Below are 24,204 nucleotides of genomic sequence, written 5' to 3'. Positions count from 1 at the left end.
GCTTTTTCTCTCTGCTTCTCCTATCCTGCTGAGGCTGGGTGGGGTGCTGCATGGGTGGACACGAGCAAGTGGCTGTGTAGTGTTTATCTGCCTAACAGGGTTAACCCACAACACTTGGATATCTTCATCTACATGCCAAGAGATTTCAGAGCCAATAAGATAAAACATGCCAGAGCTCAACCGAGATGAAACTAGCTACATTACTTGTGTAGCTTTTGCATTTCTCTCTAGCTCTCTTTGCTGCTGACTGCTACCATTTGGTTTCAGTTGCCTTGGGCATTGGTCCATCCAGCTCAAAATTAATTCTAGCAGTGGCCAAAAAATGTAGCAGACTTCTTTTTTAGTGAGGTCCCCAGCCTGTTTTGAGAGACCCAATAGGCTCAGATCAGCATCTGCACTTTTTACTGCTATCCAAACTAGAAAAAACCTCTGAATATTTTGAGATTCACGCATCACCACTATACTATTATTTCTTAGACTCTGTGTTGCCAGTATAAATTAAACAAGCTTTGTAACCTTTAGTTATGACTACCCATGCAATATAGCATAAAGTACAATGCAGAGAACACAGCTGCATTCACTTTAGTTCTACAAGTCTACACAGTTTTGACAGACTTGATGAACTCTAATTTCATTGAAATACCCTTCTGTCTTTCATGGTCAGAAATCTCCCCCTTATGTGCATTTGTAACACTCTGCACCTAGGGGACACAAGGAGGATGACAGCCTCACCTTTTAACTCCCTGTCTGTCCCAAGAGCTGAGCAATGGCTCATACCACATTGCAAGCAGTTTTATGGAGACAGGGTGACCCCGTGGCCTACTAGTAACATACCATTTACCTCAGGTTTCTCAACTGTAAACTGAAATGGCAAAAAAAAAAAAAAAGCATTTTTTTCATTTTCCACTGGTTTCCCACACTAACATCCTGATTGACATGTGGGATGAGATACTGTACAGCTTCAGTAAGAAATGTTAACACACAAACATTAAGCAAAATGTGATGAGAAAGTAGGACACAAATCATGGGGAAGCCTGAGCTGGCTGGAGGAAAGCACAGCTGAATAGCCACAAAGTTACTCTTGCCTTAAACCAGAACAAGACACCAGAAGGAAATATAGATATTAAACAACTCAGTAATCCAATTATGCAGTCTTTCATCTCCTGCCACCTAGGAGAAGACAAAAGAGTTCCAGCTAGTTAGAAAGCCTATCCACACCAAAACATTTAGGCTTAAAGCATGGTAGTCTTTTTATCAGCCAAAAGCATTGTAACTGTCCTCCCACCAGCTTCTCTCTTGCATATGGGAGCAAGGTACACCAGCCACCAGCAGAGATGACAGTTTGTTCCGCTCTCTGCTTTAACAGAGGAGTCCATGCAGCGACGCGGGTACCAAACCTGGGAACCATGTATCTGTGTTTGGGTTGGAGGCTGCTCATAAGCTGGTCCTCACAGTACAGGTAGATAGAAGGCAGCTAATACATGACATGGCCTGAATAACACTTCAGAAGTAAACCAGAAATGTAAAGGGATTGTAGGGACATCTTTTGGGATCAGAGTTATTTGTGTGTGTTTAGTGGGCTTTTTTACAAATATTATTTTATATATGGAAAACAATAATTTCATATTCACGTATTAAGTTAAATGGTCTAGCTCTGTTAACTTCAAAACAACAGTCAGTTTACACTGACCAAGAACTATATAAATCTGTTCGTATTAAAACCATAATAGTTTGAGATACAGACTTCCTTCTTTTTCTTCTGATCTTGTTCTAATTGTTCACTGATGCCTAATTTAAATATTATCAGTCTGGGGTTTGTTATTCTCTTTCAAATTCCAACCAACATGATAAAAGTGACTGGAGTTGAGAAGAATATTTTTATAGTAAGTAAATGCAAAGTAGGCTCTGAAAGGCTCTAAAATAAGCATTTATAAAAGTGAGGTAGACATTTCATTGTCAGTTAAAATACTCATGGCTCAGAAGTTAACATATTTTTATGCATTGGCTTATTGGATCAGACCTGGAGACTTTTATTAAAGAAAGTGGAAACAGATTGTGAAAAAGAATGTCAAAAATGCAGATGTAAAAACACATTTTACTCTCACTAAAGTTGGTGGTAGTGAGTGGTTTGACTCTGAGGTGTTACATGGACAGTAAAAGCAGACTGAAATGAATTGAGATTGGTTTAGACCTAAAAAAAAAAAATAGAAGAACTTCACTGGAAGTTGACTTCCATAAAAAGAACTTCACCATAAAAAATAAACAACTAGAGACTGAACATTATCATGAAAGGAATGTAACATGACTATAGCTACCACACATTACTTTTATGCAGATTTCACAAACTCTTCCTTTCAAAGTCATAAACTTACATGAAATCTTCAGTAAAATTAAATGTACAATGAATAAAATCAAGTACTTGGAGGTATTTGGATTATTTCATTGATATTATCAACTTCTGAAGAAAGAGTATTTCTGGTTGCATTTCATCCTGCAAAAGCAAAATGCAACAATTTCTAGGTTTAGCATATTTTATCTCAGCCTCAGATGAGAATAATATTAATAATAAAGCTTACTCTCATTTGCTCTTGCTCCTCTAAAATAAATGAAAGCATTACATTAGTCTCCCCTGAACTCTGTGGCTGGTGAAAAACCCCATGAGATGTCTCTAAAATTTCATTTCTTACAACTGGTGTATGAATAGTACTTCTGTGGTTATAATAAATTACTTTGCCTGAGACAGTTTTAATGAGAATGGATCTCCTTCCAATTTTATTGTGGTCAGCATAAAGAACAAATTCCCTCATTCTATACAGTTTCATTTTTTATGGTGAAAAAACTGAAGGCTCCATAAAGAAATGAAGACATGCTACTTCACGTACTCATGAGAATAAAAGTTATGGGAGAATGTCCAAATAAAAATATGAAAGTATCTATTTTTCAGGGGTATTTATAGATACAAACAAATCTGCACCAACTGAGTTAGCAGGATATTCTGCATAATCTGTGTCTAATTTAAAATGTAAAATCATCAGTATTCCAACTCAGATTTTTACCATAGCATTGAATACAGCGTCCTGCTCAACTAGTCAGAAACTGAAAAGGAGCAAATACAATAGAATCATAGAACCACCAAGGTTGGAAATACCTCCAAAATCATCCACTCCAATCATCCACCTACCAGCAACATTTCCCCACTAAAACACATCCCTTAGTACATCTAAACATTTCTCTAACACCTCCAGGGACAGTAACTCAATCACAACATATCAGTGACTTACTAATGACTTCTAAGACACAACTGACAGCAAGTTTAAAAAAAAAAAAAAAGAGTCACAACCAAGGTAATTGTCAGTTATAACTTGGAATTCATTCTTGTTTGTTTTAGAAGGTTGTGGTTCATCCTGAATCTCCTTCATCGAAAGATTGATACCCCTTCCCCTTCCTGGGAGAAAGGCTCACTAGCATCAATAGGTTTTTCCCAGTAGGTACATACATAAAAAGAAATCTAAGAAATATGTTATCTTTTCACAAAATGCAGGAAAAAGTGATAAACTGTTTCCAACTTTCATGTGTTTGGTGTGTAAGCAGAGTGTAAGAGACAACAAGCAAACTTGGTTGTCTGACAAAGAAAAGATAATTCAAATTTTTCTATATGTTTCACATTGAAAACTTGTAGACTCTTCCAGCAAGACATCCAAAGCCACTAGTCACTTTGGAAAATGAAAAGTTTTCACACTGCACTCCTCCAGAGCAAAAAGAATAAAAAACAGTACAACTGCAATTAAACTGAGACATGAGGATTGCCCTTTTCAAGGTGCAACTCTACAGTCCCATTTTTAGTGGATTTTTTTTTTAATGAGGAAGAATACAATTTTTTTCATAATTGGATTGCAACATTCTGATTAAGATTGCACAGTGGATGCAGAATCAAATATTTATCTGCAATATAATTATACAGAAAAACTATGTTTGTTTCTCTGTGTTCTAGGAGACGTAACAAATTCACCCACAGGAAGAAAACAAATGAAAGTAATTTTTTGGCATTTGAGTCTTTTTGGATGTTTACTTAACAGAAATAATGCTTTTTATTTATATGCATTCATCCATTTTAATTTTGCCAGAACAAACATTTTAAAAACAGATGGCCACAGAGAACACTACACCCCATTTAACCATTATGTTTCAATAATAAAACCACAACATTCAGAGCAATAGCAACAAAGTCAGTGCTTACTTAGTAGCTTCACGTGGGATTTGAACTAATAAAAGTCATGGTGATATTAATATGCCTGCTGCAAACAGACTAAATACCAAGCAACAAAATATGCCCAAACAGAAATATATCTTTGTTCCTACTATTCACTGTTGGAATGCTGTTTCACTGCTGCGAAAACGGCTCCCAGCATCTTCTTGTCTCTGAGTTAAATAAGGGACCTACGCTATGGAGTTCATGTCCTTGGTAGAGCCACTATTTTTGTGCACATAAACATCAATTTATCAAAACATTCTGTGGCCAAGAGTTACAAAACAGCCTTTGTAAAGTCCAAACTGCAAAGCACATCATTCCCCCGTAGCACTATTTCTTCTCTATCGTGATACTCTTTTACTCTTTACCAGTCCACATCCCTCTCTTTTCCTAAAGTTGCATGAACATAAGTTCTAAGATCTCAAAATTTTATGCCAAACAGAATTCTAGCCAGACCTAATGAAGCCGCATCTGGAGAAGAAAATGAAATTATGTGACTATTAAATTAAAGCAGAAGATACAGCAGAACTGAAGCCTGGGGCATATGGTGTTTTACTTTGTAGCTACACCAGAAAGCTGCTGGTGAGGAGGGAGGGAAAGGACGTTAAGTTCTGCCAAAGTCACCAGATTTCTTGTCAAAGTCTCACCTCAAATATGGAAATGTGAACATAAACAAGTGAATGAGCTTTTATGACATTCTCGTATGTGAAGGTGGAGACGGCCTTCATTACATCCCTTTTCCTTTATCAGAATTCCATCAACAAGATGTCTCTCAGTGAACACCGCAGTCCAAGCTCATCCTTATCACAGCCATACACCACATAACAATGATCAAGCTCTAGAGATCACAAAGGGCCTTCAAGAGTTTCCACACCAGCAACCATTCAATAGCATTTGCCTGAAATACCACTTTGCAAAATTATTTCTAACTCTGCCTTTCCTCTCCATTTTGTGCTAGTGTTTTGGGACTTCTCTTCCACGTTGAACATGTGTCTTCCTTTTCTTTGTATTTTATTCTTTTTGGGTTTTTTTGTTTTATTTTTTTAGCCTTTCTTTTGGCAAAGACTATTATTTTCAATCTATATTTCTTGTTTCTTTGATTCAGCATTATCTATCATTCCTAGTTTCCTTTCAGTTCAGTGCCTTCAAAAACTCCAGTAATAAGATGTTACCACATCTCTTCGAAGTCATTAAGAACTTTATTTAAGGCCCCACAAGCTTAACAGAAATTGTAAAATCTGACCTTTATCAATTCTTCTCCCAGTTTCAATACACCAGCAGTTACTCAATTCTTACTCTTTGAAATCAATTACCCATTTTTTAGAGCTCACCATAGTATAACAGCACACAAACCGAATTTTGAGATTTTTAAGTCATAAATTGTGCAAGACAGCAAGCCAAGGCACATCATCCACGATATTACATTTTCTTCATCCAATAAACTTGTGAATTTGCCACAAACTTTCTTACTGTAAGAAGCAACTTGAATAAGACAATTCAAATTCTGTACCTCCACAACTTGTGTCTTATCTATTCTTACCCTACTTGAGCCAAACTGAATCTTCCAATAAGAGAGTTAATCCCACTCAATTCCATGCGTTCTATGCTAAGTAAAAAGGATTTTTAGGTGAGCATCATTTACCTTTAACACTAAGACATAATGACACACAGATCACAATGTAAGACAAAGTTAGAGTAATCTCTTTACCTGAGCTACACCTATTGAATACAGCTGTAGCAATGTGGGTTACAAGGGAACAGATACAAAGATGAAATAAAAGAAGCTTCTGTAAACCCACCCACCTAGAAATTTCCTCTTTGTATTTTTAGGTTCAAACTTTTTCTGCAAGAACAAACTCATGATGGAGACAATGACTAAGAGGAACACTTATATATCATGAGGCACTACTGCCATACTTCTATCTGGCATCTGCTTCCATTTTCATAGGTAGTCTAGAATCTGAAACAAGATAATAATTCACAATGCTCACTTTGCATCCATCCTGCTGACAACAGCCAGAGTGAAGGGAAAGGGAACAATCACATTTACTCCACCCTCTGCGGAAACTAATGCAGATAAAGAAGAAAAAACAATTATGTTACTCTGAAAAATATTATTCTGTACTTTTCTGCAAAGGCAAATACAAGAAGAGAAACACATATACCAGCTTCACAGCACACAATCTCATTTGCAGTGCATTACAGAAAAAATGCCCCAGCAGCATACTATTTCAACATATGGATCACATTGATTTTTTTTGGCTGAGTATCATGAAATGCCAAATATGGCTATGCACAATAACACTTGCCTTTTATTCTTCATCTAATGAAAAACATTTCCTAAAGGTATTTAAAATATAAGAAATGTAAGGAACAAAAAAGGACTTGTTGTGTTTGGATGTTTTTTTTAACAAAATCCTAGAGGGTTTGACTTCTGACAGCAAGAGAGCAAAGGAAATAAGATCAGAGGTGTTGTTTCTGATTAAAGATCTCTCAACTAAAGAGTGCTCCAATTAAGCAATGATCAAACGTCTTTGCTGAACCCCAGACGTTTCCATTTTCTACACTAACTTTTAGTCTTTAGAAAGTGGACTGATTTTTCAAAGTAAAATGGAAAAGGCTAGTAAGTTGTGGATTATGTGTACTGTTTGGTATATTCATATATATTTTTTAACAATCTGTGACATAACTTGTGTTAGGATATGTCATTATATCAGTGCACTCAAACAGTATTAGTGAAAAACCTCACTGTTTTTAAGCTTCTCTCATGTTCTTCTCATTTAAGACTATTATCTTTTAATGTCATATTTTATAAACAGAAATACATTAATATAAATTTGGTGGTCTTTCAAGAAATACAACCAGTGCTTTCAGTGTGTAGAACAGATTATAAAAATAACCAAATGAAAGGGAGTTAACATGGTTACTTGTTTTTTTTCCTGCCCAAATGAAGGGAAAGAAGCAGGAGCAACTGCAGTTCAGCTCTTCATTTTATATATATTTCTTCTTCTCAGCTTAGCTTTACATTTAAACAGTATTATAAGTTTTACCAGCCCTTCATATACAGAACAGGCACTTTATGACAGTTTTCTAAGTATTATACTGAACCCAGGTTGGTACATATATCTACTGTAATAAGTGAGATACAAATAACGGTAGCTTAGCTACTAACATGCAGAACTTCAAATGAAATGGCAACAGTACATAAGACCTTATTCTCAAAGTACAAGCTCTAAGCAATCCAGGTAAAGGTGAATCCCTGACAGTTTGTGACAGCTACACAGCTGTAAACAAACAGTCATAGTTTCCTCCTGAAATTCAACAGACTTTCAGTTTCAAATCTCAGTAACGCTGTGCTTTTATGGACACAATAAAATGGATTTAGTTGTCCATGCAAAGGAGGAAGTGTTTGTTTGTTTAAGAAAAAAGTAACCTTCCAAGCCTTTCTCATGGCACTTAATAGGGATAACAGTAATTAAAATTGGATCCTCAGTTCAGGAAGATCCTGTAATTTGTTTAGATTTGTTTGCATTTTCTTTCCAACTGACCATAGTCAAATTACAGTGACAAATTTTTATCCCTCAAATACCATCTGAGTTTTCTAATAATCTGTGGAAGGCTATACCCTTTCATTAACAGGACATACCTGGCTGGGGGAGGGGGAGGAAATGTCAGCAAAAACAGTATTGCAAATCTGCATTAGGAACATTTAAATCTGCCTTCTTCATGTGGTTCCCATTCAGCTCTTAAAATGTAACTGTATGGAAAAAACTAAAAGTTGTGTTTAAAAAGTCTGCTGTTGCTAAACTAAGTCTCATTTGCATCTGCTGACAAAAAAAAGTTTTATTAGCATTAACAGTGGAAAGCCAGTAAACCAAATAGCAGCAAAAGAGCAAATTCTCCTGACAACTTTACTTTTGTTAATGACAAACAGAAAGAGCTACGTGATCACTGTCAAACAAACTCCGGGGCTGATCCAACTCATTCTAATGAGTATTTTTCAGCTTTTGACTTCAGGAAGATCATCATTATTGGGCTCTGAGTTTTTAACACTGGCACGTATTACAATTCCAAATTACAGATATTCTTGGGAAACAACCTGATTGGGCAGACTTATTTTAAAAAACTGGGATTATACACGAAGTTTTCATATTGGCTTTTTCAGAACTCTAGGAGAAATACCATCTAATTCTCATTCTCAGTTAATTAAGATCTAAGTTTCTAAGAGATTCTATATCCTCATTTCTATTTTCTTTTGTGCTTAACGCAAACTAAGAAAAGTATACTTTGGGGAAACTTTCCAATACTATCCCTTAAAATCTCTCTCTCCCTCCTCTGTACACATATGCAGATAAAGGAAATTTATGACACCGGCAGAATGTAAAAGCAGACATGAGCCAGCAGTGCACTCACATAGCCCAAAAAGCCAACCATATCCTGGGCTGCATTAACAGAAGGACAGCCAGCAGGTCAGGGAGGTGATCCTGCCCCTCTGCTCTGCGCTGCGAGGTCTCACCTGGAGTACCGTGTCCAGATATGGAGTCCTCAGTACAGAAGAGACCCAGATCTGTTGGAGTGCATCCAGAGGAGGGCCACAAAAATGACCCAAGGGATGGAACACCTCCCTGCAGGGACAGGCTGAGAGAGCTGAAGCTGCACAGCCTGAAGAAGAGAAGGCTCCTGGGAGACCTGAGAGCGGCCTTTCAGTATCTAAAGGGGGGCTGTAAGAAAGAAGGGGACAGACTCTTTAGCAGGGTCTGCTGTGACAGGACAAGGGGAAATGGTTTCAAACTAAGAGAGGGGAAATTTAGATTGGACATGAGGAAGAAGTTTTTTTTTTTTTTACATTGAGAGTGGTGAGGCACTGGAACAAGTTGCCCAGAGAGGTGGTGCATGCTCCATCCCTGGAGACATCCAAAATCAGGCTCAAGGGGCTCTGAGCACCTGATGGAGCTGTAGGCGTTCCTGTTCATTGCAGGGGAGATGGCCTTTAAGGTCTCTTCCAAATCAAACGATTCTGTGATTCTATATACGGTCACATCAATATTCCATTGAGCCTAGTATCCTTTCTCCAAAACAGGAGAAACAGATGACAAAGTAACAGTACAAGAAGTGAGCAAGCGGATGTTTACACTGTTCCAGAACGTGCTTTCAGCTGCTAAATTTTCTCAACTTCACATACTTCAAAAGCAGTATCTTCTTAGTATGTTGAACTATGGTTTACAGTAAATGACAAGGACTCACCGATCCTGTTGACTAATAAAAGCAATCTGCTCTATAACCATGCCAAAATAAATTTTACCCTATATAACTTGCATGGTACAGACCACACAGGCATTGATATGACACACCTTCTTCCACATAAAGGGAGTAAGGTTAATCTCTGGTGGATAACTGCCAACCAATGTGATATCCTAATCAAGTCTGTAATCAGAAGTCTCCAAGGAAACAGAAGAAAAACAAAACAAAACAAATCCACAATCGCAGAAGGTATCACAGTGGATAACAATGTTTTATGCCTCAATTTTATATTTAGCAATCTACTTGTCTTCTAAATTGCTAACACCAAGGAGAAAAACATTGAAGATTATATTACTCTGGAGCATGTTCTAAATCCCACTACAACAGAGAAATATTTTAAAAATGACGACCTAGCAAGGTTGTAAATGGTGAAATAAAATACGTAGGGTAGGAGGAGGATGGTAAACTAGTACAGTACATTTGAAGAAAAAATAATCCATAAAGCCAATAGCCAATTGGAAGAAGAATGTACTATAAAAGAGAGTTAATGTTATTACGTATCTATACTGCAACAGTGCCTGGAAGGCCTGCTTCAGATCACAACCCTACTGCATTAGGCATTATATAAACAAAAACAAAAATAAACAAACCAGTTAGAGTTCAGTCTCCAAAGTCTCCTCTGACAGCAACGGACTTAAAGCTGCATCACATCATAGACCAAAGATATGGTTCTCCACAGTTAATTATGTATAAAGTCATAGCTGTTAACAATACCTTGTTACTCCCTGCCCTTCACAGTTACACTATTAGAAAAATATGATGAAAGAAATTCAGGTTTGAGAATTAAGAATAATTTGAGGCTAATTTACACTGAAAAACTGAGATATCTAAATAGTAAAGGTATTTTAATATTTGATATTAAAAATCATTTCAAAACATTTACAGTAAAAGCTTGGAAATTTGAACTGAAAATAACAGTAGTACTTTTGAAAGGCAGAGAATAAAAATATGTTTAAGTAACATGAATAAAATGACATCCTCAAGGGCAAAACTCTATCGTATCTATGTATCAAAAAGCAATTTGATTGCTTTCTCCTTGCGTAACAAGATCAACTACTTTATATTCAAAAATAGGAAATCATAACTACTTTAACAAATACGTAGCATTTCCTCATATAACTTAATCACTACAGGAAAAAGATCCTCAAAATGTCACAGAATCTCAATCTCACCTTACACTAATGAGAAATTAGGTTCTGTTAATAGAAATTCGCAATTTTAAACTCATGATACACATCCTTGTGAGTATTTTTATGTATACCAAAGCAGACAGCAAGAAACTTTGCTGTTAATTAAGTTTAGGCAAATGACCTAACTTTAGAAGCTTTGACTCCTTTTGAAAAGAGGTGTTTTGGTTTCAGAATTTTGCTGGTTATAAGTTTAGAAACAGAATTACAGAGAAATGCTTATTTTGAATTTTACAGCTGTGGTAGCTTTCACCCCTTTTAAGCCACACCCTACTTTTTCTAACAAAACGTGCAATTTCTTGATAACTAGCGGAATCTGACTTAAACTTGTATCCTCAGTACTGACTTCCCAAGTGGCTATCACAAATAGCCACTGGAGGGTAATTAAACTGACAAGATTGCAGCAAGTGGGAAGCTTGCTTATCATGTACTTGTCAGCATGTATATAACACAGTTGTCCTCTCTGCCAGGAGCCCCTAAAGCTTTGCAAAATTGGAACCGCCTGCTTCAGATGATTGTTTGGCAAGTCATTCTTGTGCTACAGCTGAGCACTGGTTTTCTGGCTGGAGATTTATTTTATTTAAGATTTTTGAAACACGAGTCATTGACATTAAATTTTTTAAACATACCATTTTATTGTACTAGTGGCTAGTTGAGTGTCTTTTATGCAATTCTATTCCAACAAAAAGATTGCTTTTACTCCAATAGTTTTGGATCTGAACTGAGTGAAAATGAAATTGATTTCCTGAACTTCCAGTGATTCAACAACAGCTCAGTGAGGTGCATCCGCTAGTAGTATCTCTAATAGTATGAATGACCAACAGAAGCTGCCATGCTGTTACAAGCAAATTATTTTAAGGAAAATCCCGTAGTTGGGCCAACTATGAAGTCACAGACTGGGGGGAGAGATTTTTAAATAAATGTTGAGTTTAAGCAGAAAGATGTCACATCTCCCAGTCTTCACTCAGACAAAGCTCTTAAAAACTCCAGTAGAAGTTTTGTCTGAGAAAGCAGTTCAGGATTGGGCTTGTAACTGGTTGTAGGATCCACATTAAAATGTGTGGCAATTTTCTGCAGTATCTCAAACTCTGACAAGCACTATGACTTTCTGGGGCAGTAGGCCATCAGCTTTCTGAACATATATATATATTTTTAATCACTAATGAGCTTCCTGATTCATAAACAACATCTATTTTTCATGATCTTTTTAATTCTATAAATTAGTACTTACTAGGCCAACAGATATGAAGGCAAGTTATCTGGGATCTATTCTGATCTTGAACTGCTTTCTTTCTATCACAGCGTTGTAAATCATCTCTTCTCCACCATTTTCCTCTCATCCACTTCAACTGTCAAACATTTCTACTACCTTTAAATATAATTTTTATTACTTGCTCTGGTCATCTGCAAGATATAAATAGTACCAAAGTAAATACATCTGATGCATTTAAGAATAATCTAACAAAGGTTTGGAAAAAACAATGTGACTTTACATACCAGTGGCTTCTAATTGGCCACCAGATGCAATAACAAGATGGGAAATAAGGTGGGAAATATATACCGTAATAAGCTCTTTAAATTTCTTAAAAACACTGAATGCTTTTCTGACTATAAGGACTATCAGTGCTGCTATCTAAATTCATACTGACTCTGAAAAAGCAACAACCAAATATATTCAGTGGAAAACCTCCAGCAAATATAACACCAATTTCTAAAGATAGGCAAGGTTAAACACTGAAAACTTGTTTTGACACGAATACCAGTTTCATGTCACTCTTCAGTAGTCCTTCAGGTGTATTAGGGAACCTCTTTTTTTCCTCTACTGCCTAGCCTCTGGACAATCAGATATCACTAGACAACTATAAAATGGTTCTAAGGAGCATCACCTTCTTAGAGAGTTGCAGATCAAAACGGCAGGGGAAAGCTGAGGATATATTTATTACGGGTATATAATCTTCCACATCAATACATCTTCCATCAGCACAACCGTATCAAACACATCTATGCAGCAGCTCTGCTGCAAATCTTTGCCAAGGGGACAGAAACGGTGCCAGCTGTATGTAGAGGCAGAAAGAAAGGACATGTGAAGTATCAATACACACTGTTTTGGGGGAATTTTGGCACAGACGCAGAGATGGGCAGTTGCAAAGTACAGGCAGCCCAAGCTCTAGAAAGCAAGACATGCTGTAAATACTGTGCTAATACCATTCCATAATTCCTAATACCTCCATTAATTCCTAAAATGAGGAAGCAACAGCCAAACCAAGTAAGAGTAAAATTATTCTGCAAATTCACTTAATGTAACTCCAAGTTTTAAGACGGTTTCAAGTTTGACCCTCCTCCCAACATCATTAAAGACTTCTTTTTTTTTTTTTTTAAGTATCAATCACCAGATACATGCTAAAACAATCCCACAGGATGGAATGAGTTCATACTTGGACTTCATGCTTCTGCAACATATTTATCTGAAAATGAACAAGCAGGTTAACTTCTTCTAGAAAGGCTTCACTATTTTCTGGGAAAAAGCAATAGACATAGAATCTTATATTCCCATTCCTGAAGAGATTGTGTCTAGTTCAGTTGGTCACCTTAAGCAGTTGTAATCCGGATGACGAGCGGTGCCAAGACGGTAAATTCTTCTCTGACACGAAGACTGACATTAAAGTCTGCCTTTAGCTTTTGAATTCTTTGTCTGTGCACTGCAATGCAAGTCTGCTTTTCACAACAAATAAAAAGAACCTTGGAAAGGTACATACAACTGAATTTGGAACTAGTGCAGTAAGTGTTAGAACTGATTAATCTATTCATATTTTTATTAACATTCTTACCCTGTAACTGAAGCATTACTCAGACAAACTGCTCCTGTTTCAAGATAAGTCTTCTTAAGCAAATTCAACCTTCAGTTCTTCAGCCAAGAAAGAATTATTCATATGCATTATTTATCTATTCCTGGTTGGTCACAGTCAAAGCTGCTTGATTTGTCTTGGAAGCTATCAATTCACCTATATCAATATGTATACAAGCAATTTATTAAATCATAGATTAACTTATAGAATAATTATTGTTAGGTTTTTTATTACAAAGAGAAAACATAATCTATATTATAAGCAGCAAGAAGGAACAGTATTTACAACACAGAACATGTTTCATTACTCTGAAACCTATTTCCTCCTACTGAATTTAAGGAACCAATAAGTTTTTACTTCCAGCTTGCTTAGTACCTACAAAAAAAAAGGGCAAGTGAAATATTTTCATTATTCAGTTTAAGAGAAAGAAATAAGTATTTCTGAGCCTTTGAAATAAACATTGCTCGAATGAGTCAGATAAATTCACATTAAGAAAATAAAATCAAATTAATACTGTTCATGGCATTTTCTTAATTGTTTTTCTATGTGAATACTTTCCGGGTTCCACCCAACATCAGGATCTGGCTAAGATATTGAAATAAAGCCAGAAAGGACACTTTCATGCTCTTTCCAGCTCACAATAAGCTTCTGGCATGCAACTCATTCAGCCGTCTGTGGAAGAAGAAGAAGAAAGTGGCAGTGAAAAGAGCATATGCATGACAGCAGTTAGTCAAAGTCAGCCACCCAATGAGGATACAAATTATGGCATTCATAGAAGCAGAAATAAGTGGAAAAGAAAAATACATCCTAACCCCGAGTAGTCTTCCTAGGATGCGATCTTTCTGGGTTTGCTTCTTGTTCTATAATATAAACAGGGACAAGACCTAAGCTTTTGATAGTTCATGTCACAAATGTGTTTATAGCTGACATTTTGAAGACACATTAGTAAAGGTCTACAGATGTCTTCATGAGCTTGATTATTCACAATGCTGAGTGCTTCATCTGAAATCAAAAATATTCAGCACTGCTTTGGATTAGATGCTTTTAAGAAACGCAACAATAAGATATGGGAATTTGCTTGAAAACAGGTAGTAGTCTGACACAGCTGCTATAACAACTCATTAGTGGTTTCTGACTGCTCCAAGGAAAGCTCACAGATATTTATTTGGAATGGACACATCTGGAAAAAACAATCATAAAAAAGGCCAAAAGAAAAATGAAATAATAAAACATTTTTATACAGTTACTCAACACAGTTGGCCTCTGACACAAAATACACTTCATATTCACTTTTCTGTAAAAAATAATAGAGGTGAAGGGAGTTACTTCTGTTCTTTCCTTTCTGGAATATGAGTTTATACTGGGAGATAAGAAGCAAAACATTCACCTTTTTTTTTAATTACAGGTATATAAACTCAGCTGTCCAAGAACTAAAGTAAATCTTCCTCAAATTCAGATTCCTTCCTCTGTCCACAACTCAAGATTTTAAACTCATGTTCTTTTTCTTACATCATTTCTCATTTACTTTTTGAGTAAAGTTAATTAATCTAATTTTTACTATAGTAAAATCTAGCCTTGAACTTAAAGACATTTTAGAATTTTTTTTTTTTTTTGTAAATCACAAGATGTCTAAGGCCTGTTAGTATCATAGAATGGCGTGGGTTGAGAAGGACCATAATGATCATCTAGTTTCAACCCCCCTGCTGCATACAGGGCTGCCAACCACTAGACCAGGCTGCCCAGAGCCATGTCCAGCCTGGCTTTGAATGCCTTCAGGGATGGGACATCCACAACCTCCCTGGGCAACCTGTTCCAGTGCGTCACCACCCTCTGAGTGAAAAACTTCCTCCTAATATCTAACCTAAACCTCTCATGTCTTAGTTTAAAACCAATCCCCCTTGTCCTATCATTATCCACCCATGTGAACAGTCATACCCCCTCCTGTTTATACACTCCCTTCATGTACTGGAAGGCCACAATGAGGTCTCCCCGGAGCCTTCTCTTCTCCAAACTTAACAAGCCTTGTTCCCTTAACCTTTCTTCATAGGAGAGGTGCTCCAGTCCTCTGATCATCTTAGTGGCCCTTCTATGGACCTGTTCCAAGAGCCCCATGTCTTTGCTGGGGGCCCCAGGCCTGAACACAGTAGTCCAGATGGGGCCTCACAAGAGCTGAGTAGAGGGGGACAATCACCTCCCTCTCCCTGCTGGCCACTCCTCTTTTAATGCAGCCCAGAACATAGTTGGCCTTCCAGGCTGCAAGAGAATACTGCTGGCTCACATCCAGCTTCTTGTCCACCAGGACTCCAAGTCCTTCTCCACAGGGCTGCTCTCAAATTCTTCTTCCCCCAGTCTGTATAAATACCTGAGATTGCCCCAGCCCAAGTGCAGCACTCTGCATTTGGCCTTGTTGAACCTCATTAGGTTCTCATGGGCCCACTTCTCCAACCTGTCCAGGTCCCTCCAGATGGCTTCCCTTCCTTCCAGTGTATCAACTGCACTGCTCAGCTTGGTGTCATCTGCAAACTTGCTGAAGGTGTACTTGATGCCGTTGTCTATGTCACTGATGAAGATGTTGAAGAGCACTGATCCCGAGACCAATCCCTGAGGGACACCACTCATGACCAGCCTCCACCCTGACATAGAACCATTGATCACAACCCTTGGGCTGCATCCAGCCAATCAGTTCTTAATCCACCGAACAGTCCACCTTCAAAGCCATACCTCACCAATTTAGAGAGAAGGATGTGATGAGGGACCACGCCAAAGGCTTTGCAGAAGTCAAGGAAGATGACATCCGTCACCCTTCCCCCATCCACCAATGCTGTCACTCCATCACAAAAGGCCACCAGATTGGTCAGGCAAGATCTGCCCTTGGTGAAGCCATGTTGGCTGTCTCAGATCACCTCTTTGTCACGTATAAGCCTTAACATGGCTTCTAGGAGGATCTGCTCCATGATCTTCCCGGGCACAGAGCTCACCAGCCTTGTAGTTCCCCAGGTCTTCCTTTCTACCTTTCTTAAAAGTGGGAGTAATGTTTCCCTTTTTCCAGTCACCGGGGACTTCACCAGACGGCCATGATTTTTCAAGTACGATAGACAGAGGCTTGGCAACCACATCAGCCATCTCTCTCAGAATCAAGCAATCTTTGACCTCAAAACCTTTCCCCTTCTAGTTTGCAAGGATAACTTTCTTCCTTAAGGTAAAAGACTACAGTGAGAAAAACAGCTGAGAAGCCGGTGTTCTTTCTTTAGCTTTTCCTGAAGTTGTGTGGTTTTTTTTTTGTTTTTTCACCACTGGAAGATGAAGATTAATGAAAGAGACAGTAACATAGTAACTCCCATGGAACAGATGTTCTATAGAGGGGGAAGGTAATACAGAACAAAGATATTTTTTCTTGTCTAATACAGGTGGAAACTCATACAAGCAGCTTTTTCAGAAGAAAGAAAATTTTATTCTAAAGCATATTCTGCAAAGCGTCCAAATTCTTCCATGGAGAAATTTTAACATCCCAACCAGCAATCAATTTTCATCAGAACAATCAGATTTTTTTTAGTATTAAAACCTGTTGTTCTTCCCTTTTCTCCTCTAAAGTTCACGGAATAATTTAGGATGGAAAAGACCTCCAATGCACCTTCAATTCAACTCCCTGTTCAAAGAACTTTACTCAGGACCTTGACTAGTTGCATTTTGAATATCCTAAAGAATGGAGATTCAACCTCTTCTTTAGCCACCTTTTTCTAATATTTAACTACCCTGACAGTATTTTTTCCTAATAACAATTCCACTTCTTGCAAATAGTTTTTGCCTCTTATTAATTGCTATGTACCTCCAAGAAAAGTCTGCGTCTGTCCTCTCCAAAACCTCCCATTAGATAGCTGTAGAAAGAAGCAAAGACTCCCTTTAGCTTTCTTTAAAAGAAAGAAGAAAGCCAGCTCCCTCAACCTCTCCTTATACTTCGTGTGTTCCAGTTCTCTGACCATCCTGGTGGCCATTCCCTGGATTTGCTCCAGAATATTAACACAAGGCCAGATCTCCTGACTCATGTTCTCCTTGTCCATCAGAAATGCCAGGTCTGTTTTTGGCATAGTTGTCACTTAACCCAAAATAAACCAACAAAACAAAACCAACTAACCAAAAAGAGTTAACAATATTTATAACGTTAAGAAGATATTCTGGTGAGAGATCCCAGTGTTTTGCTTTACCAATGTCTTAGAACTCCATTGATTTTCTTCCTAAAGTGCTTGAATTTTGAAGCAGAGGTCTCAAATTATTAAAAGATGAATGGGCAAAGATTCAGAGTCTTACAAGTGTCCTTAGAACATACAAACTACAATGTTAGCACTGTTAGGTAAGTTACTGGGGCTATGCTGCCATTGGATGACCAATAATAAATCCAGTATCTTTACTTCTCAGTCTAATGTCAGATCTTAATAATCTCATTTTTATGGAAAAATGAATTGACTCAATGTGAGTAATAAATAAAAGCAATTTACAAATAGCTTTGGGTTGAAACCAAACTATTTAAACTGTTGTTTAAAAAGGTCAGCTAACCAATATTTATTATAGTCAAGGGACTCATTAGCTTACATAATACCAAGACACAGAAGGAATTTATAAAGAAACTTTTAAAAGAAAGGCCTTCTGGGGAAAGGTTTCAGTTGTCCTCATCCAAACTGAAAAAGAAAAAAGAGAAAGTTTCCATTAGTTATTAAAAATATAGGAAGCCTTTACAATGTATTTTTAAAGTCATCTTAATTGTATGAAATTTCTCTATCAGAAAAGACTACATATTCTGTTTGCTTTTTAATTTCGCATGTTATAGAACAAATATGCTCTCCAAAACAGCTAATTAACAAAAAAACCCGTGCTTTTTATAGTGAAACTAATGGACCCAGATGCTATGTTAATCTCTGACCAGCTCCTACAATGTATCTAGCATTACTTACCAAGATTAAGCTAATCATCTCCTCAGACCTTGTTCCCAGGGTCAGTGACAGTTCAGTCTTCTTTCAAGCATTGAAAGACTAAAGGAATTCAAAAAGCTTATAGTTCTGAAGGCAGGATACCAAGTGTTCTCAGCATTTATTTTTCATCACAGGATACCTTATTACCATCACATTATCTTGCAGTATTTTGTTATCTTATTGTACTGAAAATAGAACTAGAAGTTCTTGGCAGACTGCTTCCCAGTTAACTCAAAACACAGAATCACAAAATGATTTAGGTTGGAAGGGACCTTACAGACTATCCAGTTCCAATCCCCTGGTTGCCCCCCCTACCAGATCAGGCTGCCCAGGGCCCCATCCAAACTGGCCTTGAACACCTCCATTGATAGGGCAGACACAGCTTCTCTGAGTAGCAGTGCCAGCATCTCACCACCATCTGAGTAAAGTATTTTTTCCTTATGTCTAATTTAAATGTACTCTCTCAGTTTAAAGCTGTTATCCCTTGCCCTATTCCTACACTCCCTGATAAAGAGTCCCCTCCAGCTTTCTAGTAGGGTCCCTTAAAGGGGTCCTACACCGTACTTATTTCAGCAGGCATGTGCAATGTATGCCAGTAACAGAACAACTATAGAGATTTCTATAACTGCTATCCATCCTCAAACTGATATAATAACAGCACCTCTTGTACCATAACATTTTAAGCTGACATCTGAAGATGACATCTAAAAGCATGAAATGATATAATACCACATACACCCCGGATGGACATCCTAGCATATCAAATACAAAAATAAGAGAGAGATTTTAAGTTAACCACATTAAAAATATAAAATAGCTTGTGTCAGTTCTCATAAATATATATATATTTAGATCATTTTATGTAGAGGTTTTTATATTTTTATATATCCTAATACTCTATATTTCTAAGATGGCATCATATATTTTACGCTTAACTAAGTTCATGATTTTTAGAATGAATAGCCCATTTGGGCAACTAGCACATGTGAGCAACTGCATGGAACAAGATAGTTAATACCAATTCAGAAAGACACATGTAGGCAATGATGTGATACATACATCCATCTGATGAGAATATCATCAGATTTATACATATTTCATTTTCAACCAGCTAATGATCTAGTCTTTTAATAGTAACCCTGCAATTCTGAACACTTGTGCTAGTCTGAAAGAACCACAAAGGAGCACACTTAACTCAGGTTAGTTCTTTTGAAAAAGAGGTAACCTACCGTGAGGCAGTATAAGTAAGAACTTGCAAACCAGCAGTTTCCAGTGGCCAGCTTGCTCTGTGTTAACATCAATGCTTTCTACAACCAGCTTGCAAGTCTGCACCACTGACCTCTGTGAGTGAATCACTTTTTCCACTGGAGGATGTTTTGTACACTACAAGTTGTCATGCAGCAGTTCCATTTAAAAACATTAGTATCAAGAATATATTGACAGGAAGCAACACACTACTTGATATAAAGGATTCTTTTTTTTAAGCCACAATGAAGAATAATTTGCAGTTTATGGGTAAGAACTTTCCAAAAATGAGACATTCCAAACCTTTCCCCAGCAACAAAAAACATAACAGCTGGAGCTGGCAGCTGGCATGCTAAGTTTCAGCTGGGTATAATTAGAAAAGCCTCACATGTGGGAACTCAGGAATTAAATTTTCTTAGCAAAAATGCAGCAATTTTGCAAACACTTCTTCTCTAAGATGTTTTAAAATCCCTCACTACCACAGTTAGTTTGTTGTAGTTTATAAAAATGGAAATAAACATTTTTTGTTCAAGGCTTGTCTTAACATCCTGTTACAAGAAAGACTTATAGTCCCAAAGACATTTCTTTGTCTTTGCAATTGCATCTTTTGTTATAATCAAGTTTTGCAGAGAGCTTAACTAAAAGCACCTTCCATCTTCATAAGTTCCTTGCTGAAATCAAGGTATGCCTCTCCTGAGTACTGATCTTAACACAATAAAGTTCATCTGACATCCACAGCAAAACCACTGGCAATCAGCAAAAACTGCAAGCAATCAGCTCTTTCCAGTACAAAATCAAAGCAGTATATTAGGACCAATTTGCATGCATCATGAATTTCCTATTTGCCAGATAAAGGTATAAGTGATAATACCAGTTAATAATATATGTATGACCAAATTTTCAATATGCCATTAGTAACAACGGTGGGTAAACTAAAAGCTAAATTTAACCACAGTAAGCAGCATTGCCTTTTGAAATAAATTAAAAGACTTAAAATAGTTTTGGAGTTTTAATCATGAAACTGGAGTTCTCACTAGAATTGCCTGCCTGCCAAGAGAATCACAGTGCCTCAACTACCGCTGTTTATGATTTCCATATTCCAATAATTTTTCTGTAATAAAGCCACAAAACCACCAGACATTTATCTGTATTGGCTTTTCTGGAGTTCAGATCCATCAAGCATCATCTTCAGGAAATACGTTGTTTCTCTTTGACATCATTAGCCTACTTACGTTCCCTTCAACCTTTTAAGGAAGAAGAATCTGGTTACAGATGAATGCTTCTGCAAGTCACATTCCATTGTCACTACAGTGTCAGAGCACCATATGCGATCTAGGAACTTCTTCAGGACAAATCAGAGAACAGATGAATACATTCTGTAGAGGGTCCCTCCTGTGGACCTAGTCCATGCAGTGCAAGTCTGTGTAGTCCTTCCCTCCCATGTATTTCACATGGATACTCCTACATCATGCATATATAAACAAGATAAAGAAACAATCATTTCTCTAGGTAATTTGTTCCAACTTGCAATCATACCCACTGAAAAATACAGCCGTATATCTCATTTGAATTTCTTTGTCTAGATTTCAGACACTAATTGTTGCTGTGTCTCCCTTTAGATCAAAGGCCTCTGTTCACCCCCAACTTAAACTTAACTTGGAAACTTCCTTTTTTAATCTGTCAAATGACTGATGGAACACTACCCCTTTCTGTAAAACGTTTTCCACTTCTAAATTTATTATGACACTATTCTGATTTTTTTAGCATCATCCCTCTCATTCTGTGGAAACATAAGATAGCATTTGATGCTAATCCTTTCAGTTCTGTACAACAGCAGAACTATTCCCTCCCTCCCCTCTTCTACTACCGCTGTTCCCCATTTACAAAAATTAGGAAACAACTAGCCATTATAGTCTCTCTATGTAACACCATCCTGTGATGGAAGGAAGGGAGATAACAGCAAGGTGGCAAAGTCTTTGGCTGCAGCAAATAAAGACAAGCCCAAACGCAGCAGCCATAGACACAGAAATGAAGGAAAAAAGCTGCTTACCTTCAGAAGGCCTCAGGTATGCAGGGATCTCCAGAGAAATGCCCTCACCTCCAATGCCAACCCTTAAATGAAGTCTGGGAAGGGGTGGATCCTGGCTCCACCCCTTCCGGTCACTCAGGGGCATTGCATGCACCTGAGCTCCCCTGGGTTGGCTCTGCCTTCCCATCAGGTGCTCATCACTGGTTCAGGCTGTGACTTAGCATTTCCGCTACACACTGCAAGTTAAGTTTCAATATTTTTCTCACTACAAGGCCATAATGCTTTTTAGCTTCCCCACCCTACAGAATTTTCATTTTATATTGGCCTTTTCACTGTTTAAACCACAACCCTTAAAGAAAATAAATGACCAACTTCTTGTCCCACACAAAAACAAAGCAAAGCAAAACAAAAGCAAAGCCTTACTGAAGGTATAAAATTTACTGCTTATCCACTGAGCATGACAACTATTAGTTACGAAACACTAAAGCCTATGAAAGTCATTTTCTGCAACGTAGCAACCTTGTATTTTGTCATTACTCTTAGTAAATGAAGGCAGATACCCTATTTTTTAGGATAAAAATGTAACCCAGAACTCTGAAAAACAAAACAAAACCCAAAGTCACCACATCCACCAGTCTTCAGTTCCCTCCCCTATAACATTTAGCAGTAGGAATTGAATTACTATCTTCTACTCAGTTCCATATTCTGTTGCCTTGAGCAATACAGGTGCCCAAAATACAAATTATACTTAGAGATCGTCCACGCTTTCAGAGGTCACGTGTTTTGGGGTTGTTCCTTTCTTCTTCCTTCGAGTAAGCCACAAGATTTCTGGCTATAAATTGTTCCTTCTAGCAACCACGTGCCATGATTTTGCTGGCTATTTTTATTCATTAATACCAGCTGCTTCACAGTGCCTGGATGTAACAGAAAAAATATGTATATATGATTTAACCATATGGTAAACTCTGATGAAGGATGGCCTTTTATGTAGGATAGTTCATAAGCCTGCAGTAAAATTCAGTCTTATGCAAAAGATGGGGCTAAAAGTATGTTCTCCACTTGAACTTTCCAGGACCTGCATCACTTTAAATTTCTGAGACAACCTCAGACATTTGAGTTTGCTCCCATGAAGTCAGCAGAGTAACATCTATTTCCATCATCGGGGACTTTCTGATAAGTGGTAAACAAGATCTACACTGACCTTCTGTACAGAGATAGATTTTACCATTGTGCTTGAAGATAGCAAAGCATCATGCTGCAAACCAAAAGGTTCTCTTCTAACTCCCACTAGTCATGATACATTTCAGTTCCAGAAATGTTCTTTTGCCACCGTTGCAAAACAAGTAATGTTTTCTTTGAGATTATCCATTTGCAGAGATTAACATATAGATTGAAGTTCAAAAGGGATGAGATAGCTGCAAAAATTATGTATTCAAATGACATGCTCTAGTAGTCTAACATAGCAAAACAAAATCAAAGACATTACATTCTAGCACTTAATATATGTGCAGAAGACCACTTCAGCAAATACTTTTTTCAAAGCACATGAAAGGTTTCTTACCTCATAACTACAGTAATCCTTAGCACAGAATCATAGGACACATCAAAACAAAATAAATCAAAATAGAGTAGGAAGTGGAGTTTACAGAAGAGTAATAACAGAAGGTAGAAAAGAGCCACTTACGGACTAGGAATATTAGGATCAGAATCTAAACCAATTCCAAGAAACAATTTCTTTTTTCCAGAGGTTACAGACAACTGTAACACAAGCATTATCTTTCCAGGATGACCTGCTAATTCAATTAATAGGCTATTTTTAATTTGTTACATAGTAAAAGAACAGGGCTTTTCTTCTTCCTCCTCCATCGTTGTTTTTTGATGTTGTCTATCTGTGTTAACACTATGTACATTTGTGAATGTTCTTTCACAGCAGTCTCTAGTATTTCCCCCCTCCACACTTCCTTCAGTTTTTAAGTATTTTTTCACTAATATAGCCTGTATATTCTCTACCGTAAGAGAAATGGACAACCAAGACCTGTGAAAGACCTAGCATTCATTTCTGCTGTAGCTAAATTAAAAAACTGTAAATAGAAAAATATGTTGGTATTATCTGGAACACAACGCCTTCAAGACTTACCACTGGCTTAAATAGAAAAAATATGTAAATGTGTAACAAAATTATATTCAACTGGAAGGTTAATTGTCATAGAACTCCTTGGTAATAAAGAGTAGAATTAATCTCTTAAAGTGACAACAAATTCAACTTCACTAAGTTGTTACGGGAACATTAAAAGAGGATTTTTTTTCACTATGTTCTCCATGAACATCAAGATCATTCTAACCATGATTTCTCTATTCTATATATTACAAGAGAAAGAAATCT

General features: G+C 37.3%; 1 protein-coding gene across 3 annotated transcripts in view; it reads right to left on the bottom strand.

Annotated features, from left to right (window-relative positions):
• DKK2 (dickkopf WNT signaling pathway inhibitor 2) overlaps nucleotides 1-15,325 on the bottom strand; it is a 161,051-nt gene extending 145,726 nt beyond the window's left edge. The window contains exons 1-3 of one of the 3 annotated variants that reach the window (XM_021395763.1): nucleotides 13,566-15,325; nucleotides 12,624-12,791; nucleotides 11,969-12,141 (exon numbers count right to left, since the gene is read on the bottom strand). In XM_021395763.1, coding sequence (XP_021251438.1) covers nucleotides 11,969-12,077 — 109 coding nt within the window. In that variant the 5' untranslated portion in view covers nucleotides 12,078-12,141; nucleotides 12,624-12,791; nucleotides 13,566-15,325. Of the gene's footprint in view, nucleotides 1-11,968 lie in introns of all 3 variants that reach the window. The other 2 variants (XM_021395762.1, XM_021395765.1) reach the window with 2 other exon arrangements.

The sequence above is a fragment of the Numida meleagris genome, chromosome 4 (genome assembly GCF_002078875.1).
Source record: "Numida meleagris isolate 19003 breed g44 Domestic line chromosome 4, NumMel1.0, whole genome shotgun sequence".
Classification (NCBI taxonomy): Eukaryota; Metazoa; Chordata; class Aves; order Galliformes; family Numididae; genus Numida; species Numida meleagris.
Note: the sequence above shows the minus strand (reverse complement) of the source record. Positions and strands in the feature narration are given on the sequence as shown.